General features: G+C 41.5%; 1 protein-coding gene across 2 annotated transcripts in view; it reads right to left on the minus strand.

Moving 5' to 3' along the window:
- Nucleotides 1-15191, minus strand: part of CYFIP1 (cytoplasmic FMR1 interacting protein 1) — a 94415-nt gene that overhangs the window by 64948 nt on the left and 14276 nt on the right. For both annotated transcript variants that reach the window (XM_061626964.1, XM_061626963.1), the window contains exons 5-14: nucleotides 13140-13241; nucleotides 12653-12834; nucleotides 8796-8892; nucleotides 8482-8610; nucleotides 6067-6171; nucleotides 4869-4960; nucleotides 4541-4658; nucleotides 3365-3487; nucleotides 1333-1458; nucleotides 1052-1218 (exon numbers count right to left, since the gene is read on the minus strand). In XM_061626964.1, coding sequence (XP_061482948.1) covers nucleotides 1052-1218; nucleotides 1333-1458; nucleotides 3365-3487; nucleotides 4541-4658; nucleotides 4869-4960; nucleotides 6067-6171; nucleotides 8482-8610; nucleotides 8796-8892; nucleotides 12653-12834; nucleotides 13140-13241 — 1241 coding nt within the window. The remainder of the gene's footprint in view (nucleotides 1-1051; nucleotides 1219-1332; nucleotides 1459-3364; nucleotides 3488-4540; nucleotides 4659-4868; nucleotides 4961-6066; nucleotides 6172-8481; nucleotides 8611-8795; nucleotides 8893-12652; nucleotides 12835-13139; nucleotides 13242-15191) is intronic.

Here is a 15191-nt window from a genome sequence, read left to right on the forward strand (position 1 = left end):
GAAACTGAAACCTTGTGCTATCCCTTCTTGGAATCCTACACTCAACACATGGATGTTGGGAGGAAGGGAGCTGTATAAGGCCAATGGTGGGACAAGTCACACAGGCCTGCTATTTCTTTAATATATGCACCCCCTTCACATAAAGCAGAAAGGGGACTTAACCTGCAATTACAATGCTATTATAATTGCAACTGTGATGCAGGACCTTTAACGTGGGAGCAAAAATGCTATTGGATATGTATGGTTTAGCTTTGCTGCATAGCCAATCTGAAAGGGAACCTTGTCATTATTTAAGCTCAAGAAATCTAGGGAATTGCAGTTCTGGGAGGAAATGAATTCCCAACATCCTAATCTAGAAAACCCTAATGAATGGATGCATTCTGTAAAGCCCTGATATAAACACACCATCCTCTTCTTACCTTCTTCAGTTCTAACAAATGCCAGGCATATTTTGGATCCAGTATTCTGCCATCTAATACCTGTTGATTGGGCAGAACAGTTGCAATACCTCATTTTTAACTGTGGGAGACAGGCTGAGTGAACTTGCAGCTTCTGCCTTGGAACTGTCATAATTGTTTTGATCAGTTGCAGCAACTTTGACAATGCTTTACAACCACTGGGATATCTGGTATCTAGGATGCTAAGTAGGTTGGGGTTTGCCTGGTGGTCGAGAAAGGAGGTGGTTTCACACAGCAGGATTTGTGGATCACATCCAAAAAACATTCCAAAGGATTGTATTCAATGCAGCACCAAGTCAAATGTTATGAATGGAACATTCTCCCCCATGTGCCCCCTAAATCTGTCCCAGGTGTTCCCCCAACCCTCTGAAGCAATTCTGAGGATAGCATGGGGAGGAAGGGGAATCCCCTTGTACTAGTCAAATTCATTCTGCTAGCACAGGAATTTAGCTGAATATTGCCTGAAGTTCCCTTTGGGAAAATTCATGACAAATTGCACTATAAAAAATGATCTCTAGCTCTATGTTTTCTTTTCACAAATATGGTGTGTTTGAAAGACAAACTGAATGGCATAAGAAAGTGTTAGCCACCACCTTTGGATGACATTTTTCTTCTTTTTGATAGCCTGTCTCAATGGCTCTCTAAGTGTAATTTGCGCGAAATCCTGGAGAGCAGCATAGATGGTATGACGAATGGCATGATTGAAGACACTTTCCATCCTGCCCATCAATACCTGCAGTCCTTTAATCATTGCAATAACCTGCATGGGGAAAATGTTGTTGCATAATTAAACAAATCATTGAATCATAAAGAGATATGGGTAGTGGGATGGGGTGGGGAGATCCTGGGCAGGAGGCATTTTTTTCTCTCTTACCTCAACAAGAGCAAACTTCTCTTCACTGGTATAATTGTATCGAGTTGCTCTTTCATACTCTTCTGCATTGTCTGGGCAATCTTTGTTAGAGTATTTGTCAGTTGGATGCACTAGCTTCCATGAATACTGCAAATTGACATGGGAGTGAGAATGACCAGAACGAAAAAATCAAACTGAAAAACTACAGTAGAACTTATATACCACAAAGGATGAATGAATGAATTTTTTTTTCAGTAGATAAAAAAATATGGCCACCATCCTGAATTATGTGTAGAGATTTCTACACATAAAGGTTTGGGTGCATAGGTGCATGTAAAAGAGAAAGAAATCAATGAGTTGCCCAGCAGATTCATTCTTTCCCCTAAGCTCAACCACCATCTCATGCAATGGCAGCACCGGTGCTGCAAGACTTCCAGCATATAATAAAGGAACATAACCTGCAAACAGGAAACTTTCAATTAATGTTGTATCTTTGCTGAATGGGACTTATATCTGACGCACAAAGGCAAAGAATGCAACAAGCTGTGATGGAGAGCATCAAGCTGGACCTGGAGCTGGACTACGGGCCCTTGATGGGCCTGGCATTGCAGCCCTGTCCTGGGATCAAACAGGAGGGCAGCCCCACGCCCTGCATGTTGGCTACTGGCTCCCTGCAGACCCCCTGCGCGGAGATGCCACCGCTCAGCCCGACGACCGCCGCTGCGCCGCCTTACCACTCGGCCTTCACCCACCCACTCCAGTATCAATTCCATCTGCACCTGAGCGCCTCTGGCTTCTTTGAGGAGAGCCTCCCCTCCCAGGCCTCTGCCGCGGGGACCTGCTCACCCTGCCCTCCTCCTTGCTGGAGTTGTTGGAAGCCAAGACCAGGAGGGGATGCCGCTTCTGGCCTCCCAAATGGACGTCCATCTACACCTGCTCCAATGCCGGCTGCGAGAAGATTACATTAAGAGCTCCCACCTGAAGCCGCACCTCTGGACCCACACAGGTGGGGGCAGCCCGCTGGGTTGCCCCATGGCTTTCCTGCATCCACAGAGACTCCCTGCTTGGTGTGCAGAGATGCCCTGCCTCCATCTCCAATGTTTGTTTGTTTACGAGGTGGCTTCTGCCACCAAACATGCCTGAAGTGGGGCTCCCTGTAGCCTAAGCCTGGGGGGCTTTCTTGACGACAATAGTTGAACTAGTAGGTTCAGAGTTTGGGGCACAGGAGGGGGGGGTAACAGAAAATCTATATTTGAGCTGTATTGTGTATTGCAATTTTTATCATATTGTTCTATTTATTGTATTGAGTTTTGCTTGGTATGCTTTTGTTATCTTTATCCTGCATATGTTTTTGAGATATTTCTTTTCTTTTTTGTAAGTCGCTTTGAGTTTCATTTTGGAAAAAAGCGACTAATAAATATAATAAATAAATAAATAATAAAATAAATAAATAAAGCTTGCACACTCGTGTGCTTTTGACTTGGCAACTGAAGATGATTTTATCAGACCAATAGTTGCTAAGCCCTCAAACAGGAAGACTAATACCCCAAACTAACAACAACAAAAAAGTGGCAACATGCATAGCAGCAAGCTTCTGGGTGTGCAGGTAACGTGGAAGTAGATGCATATCTATACTGTTATGCTTATCCGGATCCTATGCAACTGTCTAGACAGATCTTCAAATGTGCATGCAGATTCACATTCTAGTTTAGGGCCAGTAGTTGCTGTACATGACTAACTGCAAGTGATTAAGCCTACACTGGAACTGTGTCTAACAGAGTAAGCCGGGCAACAACAACAAAAAAGTTTCATTCTAACTTGACTTATGGAAAAATTCCTTCACAGGCCACAAATGCGACATTTAGTCATATGCTCACATAATAGCTTCAAATCAAAACAAGCCAGCATAAGATCCTTAGCTTATCTAAGTACAAGTCGAAATAAATTATCAGTTACTTATTAATAATAATGGGTCATCTACGGGTCATAAAACATTCCCCCTCCCCATTCCTGTTCTCTCTTTAGAATTTCCCATTGACTCTCCTCCACGTACCACTTCCATCACATGTGCACTCCACTGAGACAGAAGCTGAAGACCCTGGAGAGAAAGATCAAAGAGTTTTCGATACTCAGCATCTGTTTTCTGTGCTTCTTGACGGCCTGATCCGGTCACTACCTGTAATGAAAACATGCTTGTTAAAACCTGCACTACATATGTAACTGAAAACTAGTTGTGTCAGATGTGCAGGACACAACCATCTCTGTGTGCTTTTCAGGTTTCAAGCCTTTTAAAAAAAACATTATGACGATCGATGTCCATGTTGGAGCCAACTCCCCTATAGTGTGGTTCCATGCTGGTCCAGTAGTGTCTAGATAAGCCTTCCCCAACCTGATGCCCTTCAGATGTTGCTTGACTACAAAACCCATCATCCCTGACCATTAGTCATGTTGGCTGGGGTTGGTGGGAGCTGCAGTCCAACAATATTTGGAGGGCACCAGGTTGGTGAAGATGAAATAGCCAGCTGGGAATGACATGGTTTCTTACCACTTCAGAATCACCCTCTGGCTATAATATTTCATGGCATGGAACCACATCATTTTTCCAGTCTTCAGAGTTTTTTCATCTAAACATTATCACAGCAGCAAAGTGCATGCCATTGTATGGTATGGGATTGTTTTAATTTATGATGAACAAGCATTTACACCAGTTTTTCTCCCTGCTAGTAGTACCAATTGCCAAGCTGACTCTGGTCTGCAACCCTTGCCCATTAATAAAAGGGTAGAGAACAAAAGCACAGTTAGAGAAATATACGCTGTGTGTTAAAAGGTACTCTTTTTTGTTCTTATTTCATATATTCGAAGGTTGAAACTGGACACCGAAACATGTTTAGGAAATGAACCCTGTGATCAAATTAAACTCTGATTAATGCACATCATGTGGCTTGTTGCCTTTTCAGTCTAGATATTCACACAAATAAACATGTGCCTAGTTAAAAGAAGAAAAAAATATGCATGGAACTTGTTAGAAAACTGAAGTGCACTAATTAAAAATTAACCAGTAGCACTTTCTCACTCACAGTATAAATATTTTACTGACACCACACCAATGTAAGAGTAACCCTAACTACTCTGTACAAAAACCAATGGCACATTTTAAGTTTAGTACTTCTGCAATTACAGGTTATCTGCATATAAGACGTGACTAGATGTCCTGCATTAACCTACACACCTCACTATTACTGTAACGAGCCAGTTCTGAAATAAAACGCATATGGTCATCTCTTATCTGGATCATCTGCTCACAGATGTTGTACTGCGGACTACTGCTGGATGAAGCACATGTCCATCTATGGTAGGAAAAGAGAAATTCTGAATATTAAGCAGTATATCAATATCTGAAATAAAACAAAAAACAAACATGAAATTACTAAAAAAAAAAGACAGCAGCAAAGGATCCATGTTCCGCAAATGGATTTTCTTTAAACGAACTGTACGAATGACTTAGAGCAGTTGTGTAGCCCTTGCGATAGCACACTAGCCTTTTTTTTCAGTCTTACCTAGATTTATTTTCCTCATAGTGAGCACTAGTCTTAATGTATCTTGCCAGTTCAATCTGCATGTCGCCAAAGAGTGGAACTACTTGCAGCTGCTGTACTCAAGAGAAAACAAATTAAGTCTTCAATGTGTTCTGTGCATTTCCCCCACCCTTCCCCAGCTTCATTTAACCAGACAATCAGAAAACACGCAATAAGGCAATCAACATTTTGGCATTTGTACAACAGTCTCATAAGTCCTCTAACTGTATCAAATCTATGTACAGTGGAACAAGGGTTTACTCTTAAAAAAACACCAACATGGAGTTCTGCTCTGGTGCTAGGAATGAGGAGTGTGTAACCTTCCACAACATTATAGCATATGTGAGGTAGTCATGCTGTTGCTTACCACTCTCATACTGAAATGATACAGCACGAGAGTGCTCAGCTTTTAAAACATTAAAAAGGAATAAAATTAAAACCAATAAATCACAAGATGTCATGTACCAAAACAGGGAGTTACTCTATTCACCAGCTCTCATGTCATAGGCACCTCTGACATGATACCTTTAGGTACCTTTACATGAAGAATTTGTGTGGGAAGAATTTTTTTTTAAGGGACAAAAATATTGTGGTTTGTGCTAGCAAAATCCAGCATCCCCAGAACATAACCACCACCTTTGGCCAGCAATATTCCCTTTGATGCACACATTTCTGGCTTGGAACATCAGGTCAATACCAACCACTGGGGAAGCTGTCATCTGAATATGCTCTCAGCTTCAAATATAGTGGGTTGCATCCAATGAAACTGTCCTGTTCGTGCAAGCACTTCTGCTTGCACAAAGGAACTTCCCCTTCCTCTCCTTCTCCCACGCCTCCCCCAGTCTGTTTTTGGGACTCCTCCAATCCACTGGAGCAGATCTGGGGCTATGCAGGAAGAGGACAGGGAAGATACCACCCTATGTATTTTAAGCCTGATAGGTGGGGAAACTACCTTAATGATATAATCAGGACTGGGAGCATTTGGACACCTAGTCAGCCAGTTGACTAGCATCCACATTTTTGATACCCCAGAATTTTGATGTTTCTCTATCTCTGCACAGAGCTGACATTTCAACTGATGCTCTGTCCCTCAAAGCTTAGTATCATCTCCTAGGATGTTAATATGTACCTAAGCATATATAACCGCTCCTTTTATAAGAAGAAAACAACCTTAACCAACCTTAAAAAACTTGTCAATCTTGGTCAGATTAATTCTTTTCTTGGCATCCAGCTTATAGATGTTACTGACACTACCATCCATCAGATATAAACCAAAGCCCATTACCTGAAAAGAAAATTAAGCAACATTGTTTTCAGGTCAAGTTAAGATCAGGTGATAAACCTGAATGTTCTTTTGTAAAGTGAAAGTGACTAAGTCCTGTAAACCTTCCTCAAAATGATGATTAAAAATTTAAAATACTTTATTAACAAATCAAGCAATCACAAGCATCATGGATATGGTTCACATTTTCTTTATTTTTCTACCATTAACTTTTTCTAACTATGCTTATGTGTTAAATTGCTATCATTTAAGTATCTTAGTCAATATGCTAATGATACCCAGCTTTTCTATTTGTCATCTGAATCAGATGAGGCTGTGTAGGTGCTAGACCTTTGTCTTGTGGCAATGATGAACTGCATGAGGGCCAATAAACTTAGAATGAATCCCAACAAAGTAGAGATGCTGCGGGTAGCTGGCTTCTGGGTCTGGGAATTGGGACATTGGCCTGTTTCAAAGTCCTTCCCTTTGAAATAACATGTAGCTTGGGAATGCTCCTTGACTGAACATTGTCATTAGACATCCAAGCAATTTCTGTGGCTTGGAGTGACTATTTCCTGCTACAAGGCCATTCCTGGCCCAGTATAGCCTGGTAATTTCATGAGAGGATTACCATAATGTGTTCTATATGGGCTTCCTTTTATGATGGTTTGGAAGCTGCAGCTAGTGCAAAACATAATGGCTAGACTTCTAAGTGGCTCAGTGAGATGAAGACATAGTATGCTAGCTTTGAAGCTTCTGCATCAGCTGCTTATAGGCTATCAAACCAAGGTGTTAACATATAAAGCCCTAAACAACTTATCTGAAAAAGTGCCTGTTCCCATGTCAACCTGCCTGACCATTAAGATCTGCAGAAGAGGGCCTTCTCATGGTTCCACCACCAGGAGAAGCCTATAGTGAAATGACATGGGATAAGGCCTTCTCGGTGATGGCATTAGAGTTGTGATATTTCCTTCCCCCAAGATAAACCTGGTGCCAGCATTAATTGCTTTTCAGTGCTGTCTCAAAGCACATCTTTCTAGCCCGGGCTTTTGTAAGCACCATGGGAGGAAAAAATATATCCAGAATCACTGGCCGCTCAGACTTGGGGGAGATTTAATCCAGGAACCAAACATGGCAACCAAGGAGATCTTGAGCAACTACACTGAGTTCACCAAGTCTTCCCAAGATAAACTTTTGATCATCATTATACCTACAGCAGTTCAGAGGAGTCTATGCATGGAGGATAAAGCTATCAATGGCTACCAGCCATGATGGCTATGCTCTGCCTCCAAAGTCAGAGGCTGGATACTTCCGAATACTACTTGCTGAAAACCACAGGAGGGGAGAGTGCTCTTTGCATTAAGGTCCTGCTTGTGGGCTTTCCATGGGCAACCGGTTGGCCACTGTGAGAACAGGATGCTGGACTGGATGGGCCTGGTCAAGCAGGTTCTTCTTATGTTCTTATGTATAATGCCTGTACTCACATTTTTCTCAGACCCAGCCTCAAGAAAGATGCTCGTGCAGAAGTCTTGAAGCTTCTCTTAAGAAAAGAACCTATTTTCCACTTCAAATGATTCATCATTGTAACATATTTGGGAGCTATTAGAATTAGGTGAATTAACAAAATTATTCTTTCTAAAATCTTAAAATCAATAATTTATGCTCTTAGCACAGGATGTGCTGCAGCAGAAGCCATATAAGCAGGCACCAGGATTTTCAAAATATTCAATAGCATGCTAAAATGCAGTCGTATATGCACAACAAACACAATGAGTTCTCGAATCCTTACAATATCAGAGCCAATTTTACCTCCTACAATTCAGACCTATAAGCATTGGAGGGATAAATGCCTCAGATTCTTAAAGTATGGTAATCTGATTTGAAAGGTGTTAAATTAGCTTTCCTGTACAGTCCTTTTCCTTTTTAAGGAGATATACTGTGAAAAATTCCTGGGCACAAATATCCTACATTTTCAACATTTAAAAAATTACTATATTCAGCTAAAAGCCAATACTATAAATGTTCCAATCTGGTTCCACTAAGCATTGCAACTGATACATTTGTTCTGCTTATCTTTTACCAAATATGACAAAATGACACAAAATTGTTCTGATTCCACTTTTGCCTTTTGTCTATCCCCTTCATAAAAATTCCATACACTCTGGGAATATAGAAGTGGAGCGGGGGAGGAGCAGGTGAAATCATGTACATAAAAGAGAGACTGAAAATACTTCAAGAAGGGTACCAATTATTCCAAGCATTTGCCTTTCAAGACTATTTGCAATGTTCACCAATTTTCAAAATGCTAAAGTGCTTCAAGCCAACATATCTTACTTTTAGGAGCATGTGCTTCTCACTAGGTGTTAGATACATTTTGTTCTCATAGTAATCCACACATAAATTCACAATATCAGCAAGCAGCTCTTCGTAGCCAGGTATGACCTCAAGTTGTTGCTGCAAAGACTAGAACAGAGACCAATTTAAAATTATACATGGCATTAGAAAAAGAAAATCAAGGAAGGTTTATTGTATTCATGTGGACAGAAATAGCTGGATTCTATTTTATCATTAAGCACATAAAATGCTATTCTGTGTACAAAAATAAAAGGTAACAATTACATTGCAATATTGTTTATTATAAATCATACCTGTGTAATCTTATTGTGATTGGCAAGAAACATGGAGAGATTCTGGGATTCTTGGATAGACTGAGGATCAGCCATTTTACGCAAAAATTGGGCAGCCCTTTAAATAAAACAGGGGAGATAAAGAAGTTAAATCCTGCAAGAACAAGAGACAGAGAGTAGTCCCTATAGCACTGCCACGGGCTCCTGAAAGAAAGTATGTTTGTCTTGACTTTATGTCAAAGCCAGGTGTATGAATTAAAGATAGTTGCTATATCTTAATGATTTATCATCACTGAACAAGAAGACTATTCACTTTCACTAACCTTCCTATTGTTAGTTAAGAAGCTTAACTCTCTCTCTCACTGGTGTAGGATACAATGTCACACCTTGCTAAGCCATGTGGAAGCTCATAAATGCAAGAGCAGTAGGCAGAATCAGGTAGTTATACCCACACACTCCATTCTGCAGAGATCTCATTATTTTCCAGCAGCAATCATTTGCAATGCTGGTGTTGAAGCAAAAGCTACCACAAACTGTTCAAGATATCAGTGTCTGAGAGTAGCCAATCTGTAAAGTGAAGAACTATCCATAGTCCCCAGTACATCTAAGTACACAGATAGTTTCTGGGCTTGCACAAGAGAAACTACACAGCCAACCAAATCTCAATATATAGGGAAAAAAACCCTCTGGGAACACAAGCAATATGGGCTGGGCCCAAACAAAGTTGATTTATCTTGGCAATTTGAAATAAAGTACGCTTTGTTGATTACATGGGCAGCATCATTGCTAAAGCTCCATAAAGCTGCTATGTAAACAACTCACGAGGAAGATTCATCCTATTGTCTGCCTCCATGGGGACAAGTGGCACAAGCATGGAAACTTATCCATGCGATAGTGGCTTGCCATAAAAATCAGTCCAAATATGACTGTTAGGTGGAGCCACTTCTATCTTGGAATCTGCAACTACTTAATGACTGAAGCTGGTCTTGAGAAACCATGCAGAATGCAAATAGCGGTGTATGTCAAGAATTGACCAATATCAACTGCATTGAGCAGGGGGTTGGACTCGATGGCCTTATAGGCCCCTTCCAACTCTACTATTCTATGATTCTTTTTATTATTTTAGGTTCCTTTTGCTCAAAACATCATGCCTTGAAACCCATTACTAATTCCATCAATCCTTGTTTTATTTTTTTTAACCTTTGCCCAAATGCATACAGCAGCTTAGCAAAGTAGCCACATTACCCTCAAAATCAAGATTTTCTCCAGCCCCCCTCCTTTTTTGCATTTTTCTCTTTATGCAGCAAGTCCCCAAAGTATTTCCTTATTTTATATTTCTAATCCATCCCTCTAAGTGGATACCCGTTGTTAAAACATGGAACAATATAAAAGTACACTGAAATATCTCATCTTATGGCAGTTATTAGACTGAAGTCATACAGGTAAGAAAGGGGAAAATAATATAGACTCAATGAGTGAAAGGCGGGTAAAAACATTAGCTCTGAAAGCATCTCACTTAAAACAAGAAGCCAAACCATGCAGGCAAGAGCACAAAGAAGCCTTCTAAACCCTGTTATTACACACCCATAAGGGGTCCAGATCCAAACTACCAATTTTTAACAAATCATTAAGTGTGAGTTAGCCGGGGTGCGCTATCTTCAGCTGCCAGCTAAAGACTGAGCTCTTAGAAAGCTGTGTTCTCTCTGTGCTCCCTCACCCCCACTACCATTAAGAAGTCCAAAAGCAACAGAATAGTCTGAATGCAAGTGGTTTTATACTCAGACACTAGGTGGTTGTCTTCCCCTGCTGCATGGAATAGGAGTTTTCTGAAAGGAGCAGCGTGGGATTAATGAGGCTATTCATCATAATTAACATCATAATCAGCCACCTGCCACATTTCTGCCAGGCATGATTTTGCAGGTGTTATCGCAGGGGAACAGCCGCTTGCTGCCTACAGCTTCAAGCAACCCGATCCTATGAACATTTTCTCAGAAGCGAGTCCTAATGTATCAGCTGTGAAAGTGATTGCAGTTTAAGGCACAGAACTTGGAAATGTACACTGAACACACTTGGAAGGCAGCAGCTCAAACATTTTCAGTGGGTTTGCATGGGATAAGCCCAATGCTTGCTTTTTTTAAAGTGAGCAGTGTTGGTGCTCAATCTCCCTATAAATCAAATCACTTCCTTATGATGCTGCATGCGCCAGGGGTTCAGTCCATGGTGGCTTGGACTGGGTCCTTCAGAGTTTGGACTAGGTTCTTCAGTGTAGCAGTACCTGCCTTGCAGAACATACTACCCATTGAAATTAGATAGTCTCCAACACTGTGCAGTTCATTGGATGCTTTTTTTCCAAAAAAAATTACAGGCTTTCCAGGAAGGGCAAGTTTACTCACAAGCAACATCTGGTATGCTGTGAGAACTGTTTTGTTTTTATTGTTGTAGTCTGCTATAGTATTACTGTGATGCTTAGTGGTTTATAAAAATTTCCACGAAAGAAATAAAATCAGACCTGACAGCTTCACATACCATGTCAGACTTACAATGTTGTATTGAACACTGACTTCTCCTTCCTCTCCTGTCACCTGCAGTCCTCCCCCATCCTGCCTGAACATCCTCAAGATCTTGCTGCACAACATTGGACTTTGCCCACAAGTTTCAGACTGAGGTCAATCAGAAGCGAAGGACTGCACCCCAAACATGCGCCAGTCTCTCTATGTACACGTTTCAAGGTTAAGTATGGGCTTTGAAATTATTCTAGGGCTGAGCCCTGTCTCTAAGAAAGCTGTACTTGAACTAATGCCTTCTCCAGTTCTCTCCAATATGTAAATTAATCACCACTGGAGTGCCTTTGCAAAGATGCTCATGGAGGCATATTGTAATACAAATGCAATTTCAAAACTGGTAATCCATATGTATTTGCTCCCAGAAAAGGAAAACCATGTACAAAAGTTATATCTTATCTGGCTCATGCACATTTCCTAGGGAAAATGGAAACACACAGACCAATATTACACTGACATCAGTTCCGAATCTTGAGCAAGTTCTGACATGTGTCCAACTCTTCTCTTTCATTTCAACTCATTGTCAGAGTATTTTCCAGGAAACAATAAGAGCCATTTCACTTTTTTGGGGGGAGAGGGAGTTTACATATTTTATATTTATATCCAAAATGTGGTATGCAAATACAGCAAACAACTAGTGCCATCTTGTGGTCACATTATCCTATATTACTGTAGACAATTTCACACCCAAATAAAGGGGGAAAATTATTTTCCCTAATGAGCAAGTGCTGCAGGAAGACTTCATCTGATACTCATTGCAGACAGATGGAAAACAAGATTACAGGAATACCCCGCTATACGGACCTTCACTTTACAGGCACTCGGGAGTACGGACATACTTACAGTAGCACCATTCCTCTGTTTACGTATGCTCGCTTCACAAGAACGGACACTTAACCTTCAGTTGTGGCCTGTTCTTTCAGTGCGTGGGGGTGGTGGAAAGAGACGCAATCGCGTGACCGCGAATCAGCTGGGAGGCGCGATCACAATCAGCTGAGAGGCACAGCACCGCAGCAGCAAAGGCACCGCAGAGCAGCAGCAGAGGCTTTAGCATGGGGCTTTGAGGCTCCGCGTGAAGGAGAGGTGGCGCAGTGGCGGTGCAAGTGAAAAAAAGGTAGCGCTTCACTTTAAGTACATTTTCAGTTTACGTACTCGCTCTGGACCCATTGCGTACGTTAATGTGGGGTATTCCTGTAGTGCAGGTGTTTCACTACAAAAACAGCAATGGTGATACAAACTCTGTACTAGTTGTACAATTTAGGACATCATAATAAACAAACTATGGGGAAACCTGCCACCCTTTTCAGAACATCTCACCGCTTGTAGGCTGAATGGTCATTCTTTACGCTGCACTTCATATTTTTCAGCTCATCTAAAACAGCAAACATGTTGATAAATTTGCCAAGAGTGATCAGATAAGCTTCAGACACAAAGTCCTTCCTCCTCTCTGCATGACACAAACGCTTCACCTCTCCACAGAATCTTTCAATTGCATTTCTCTGTTGATACAAAGAAATGAGTTTTTTTAAAAAACAGAATACAACCCACATCCCATTTAACTTCATGGCATGATATGTTCTTACACATCTGTGTGTACCCACAGATTGCATTGAACAGATTTTTCCAGGCATGGCTGTGCACAAAATGACTTCCCATGTGAGTTGCCCACTAAAAACCAACAACACATGTACCTACCATAGAACAAGCAGACGGATGAGTCAGGAAGAATGCTAGAAAAGAAGCAATCATGGAAACCATTGGGGAAGAAGAAAAACCATTACTTTAGCAACCAATATTCATTTACCTGAAAATACATAAAATTCATCAGCTTTGTGACCTCCGGTTCCAGAACTTCTACTGTTTTTTCATAAATTTCCACTCTGTTTGGCTGCTCATTACATTTTACCTGAAAAGGCATGTGGAGGGGAGGAGAGAATTTGTCAAATTTATGACATTTCACACACATCCTCCTCCCCTAGTTATAACATCACAAATGCATCAATTTCAAAACATCCAAATTATATTATGCCACTTAGCACACATATTTTTTATTTATTTATTAGATTTATATCCCGCCCTTACTCCTAGTAGGAGCCCGGGGCAGCAAACAAAAGTACTAAAAACACTTTAAAAATAATAAAAAACAGACTTTAAACTATATTAAAACAAAACATCTTTAAAAGCAGTTTTTTAAAAAAGCTTTAAAAATATCTTTAAAAAAAGAAAAAGGTTTAAAAACATATTAAAAAGCAATTCCAACACAGATGTAAATTGGGATAAGGTCTCTACTTAAAGGGCTTGTTGAAAGAGGAAGATCTTTCAGATCTTTTTTAGTGAGCATTTGACTCAATGACTATTTTATTGAATGCTGCCAGGTTATCTAAAACAGGAGTGGAAAACAAGTGACCCTACAGATGTTGCTGGACTACAACATCCATCATCCCTGGCCATCAGCCATGCTGGCTGGGGCAGATGAAGTCTGAGAGTCCAACAGCATCTGGAGGGCCAGAGGTTCCCCACCTCTGAACTAAATCAAAACACTTTGGACACAATACCACTAAGTCCATAATGTTTCGAATAACACGGATGACATGACTTATGCACATGCTCAGGGACTGGCATCACCATGCTTGAGGGAGGCAAGCTCCACTGATTTCAGTGGGATTTTTTTCTCTGCTCAGATGTTAAGGACTGTACTTCTATATTTCTTACAGAGCTGCTAGTGAAGAAGCACAAATCTCATCCCATGCAGATATTCGAAATTACAGCTTGTGGACTATTTGAAGTCTGTGACTAGTTCTCTATAAAATGTTTCAATGTGTAACAATTCCTACATTACATTTGTGGGGGGCAAGGACTGAGCTAGTCTGGTCTTTTTCTTGCCCCTCACAGCAAAAGCTACCCTCGGCATGTGATGCAATTTCTGTTTTCACCTTTTGGCCTGCCAGCAGGAGTTGGGTTAAGAGGCAAGCTAGAGATGGCAGGGAAAAGGGAATAAAAAAGGTAATGAACACTGACTTGAGCAGGGAGCCCTGGAAATGCCTTTCCTAGCAGTCCAATGGCAGGTATGTGGTGGTCTCCTACAGGGGCGAAGGGAGGGGACTGCAGTTCCACTTTGGTTCTGCCTCCAGTACTACTAAAAGAGGGAGGTCATCTCAGATGTAACAGCCGTCTTCTTTCCACTGTTCAGCACTTCCTTATTAATTTTATTACATCGCTCCCTCTAGAGGTAAAGCATATATGCCACATACAGAATGAGAAAGTGTCAAAGCTGAAGACAGAAGGGGGCTCCTGCATACTGTGAAACACACACACATAACCCTTGAAGGCATGCAAGAAAACCATGGTTTAAAGGGGGGGGAGAATGTCCATTCCCCACCCAACCCCCACATGGCACAAAGTCAAAGAGCTGCACTTGCTTGCTGTCCTCGTGCTATCATGACTGCATGAGGGCAGCACACAGATACAAGCCCTCAGGCTTCAGGCACTTCCTTTCCTTCTGCCTGGGGCCCTAAGGGGATGTGTGCTGGCAGGAGCACATCTCTTCTTCCCCCCATAGGATCTCTAAAGCTGAGAAGAGGAACTTCCAATTGCAGACTACAGAATAAGGGATGGGGATTGGCTTTAGGGATGCATGCCTATCTGCGCATCTTCCCCAAGGCCAAGGCTTTCCTTAGAAAGACGGGGCAGGAGGTGGAAAGTAGCCAATGTGTATGTAAGTGGGAAGAGGGTTGGGCAAAGGAAGGGAGGGACTTCAATTTGACACCCTGTTAGAATTCTTCAGACATGAAGGATCCAGGGGGAGAAGTGTGAAGGAGAGCAGCCTTAGAGGAGGCACCATAAAGCAGAGATAGGG

Source organism: Rhineura floridana, chromosome 5, assembly GCF_030035675.1.
Source record: "Rhineura floridana isolate rRhiFlo1 chromosome 5, rRhiFlo1.hap2, whole genome shotgun sequence".
Lineage (NCBI taxonomy): Eukaryota > Metazoa > Chordata > Lepidosauria > Squamata > Rhineuridae > Rhineura > Rhineura floridana.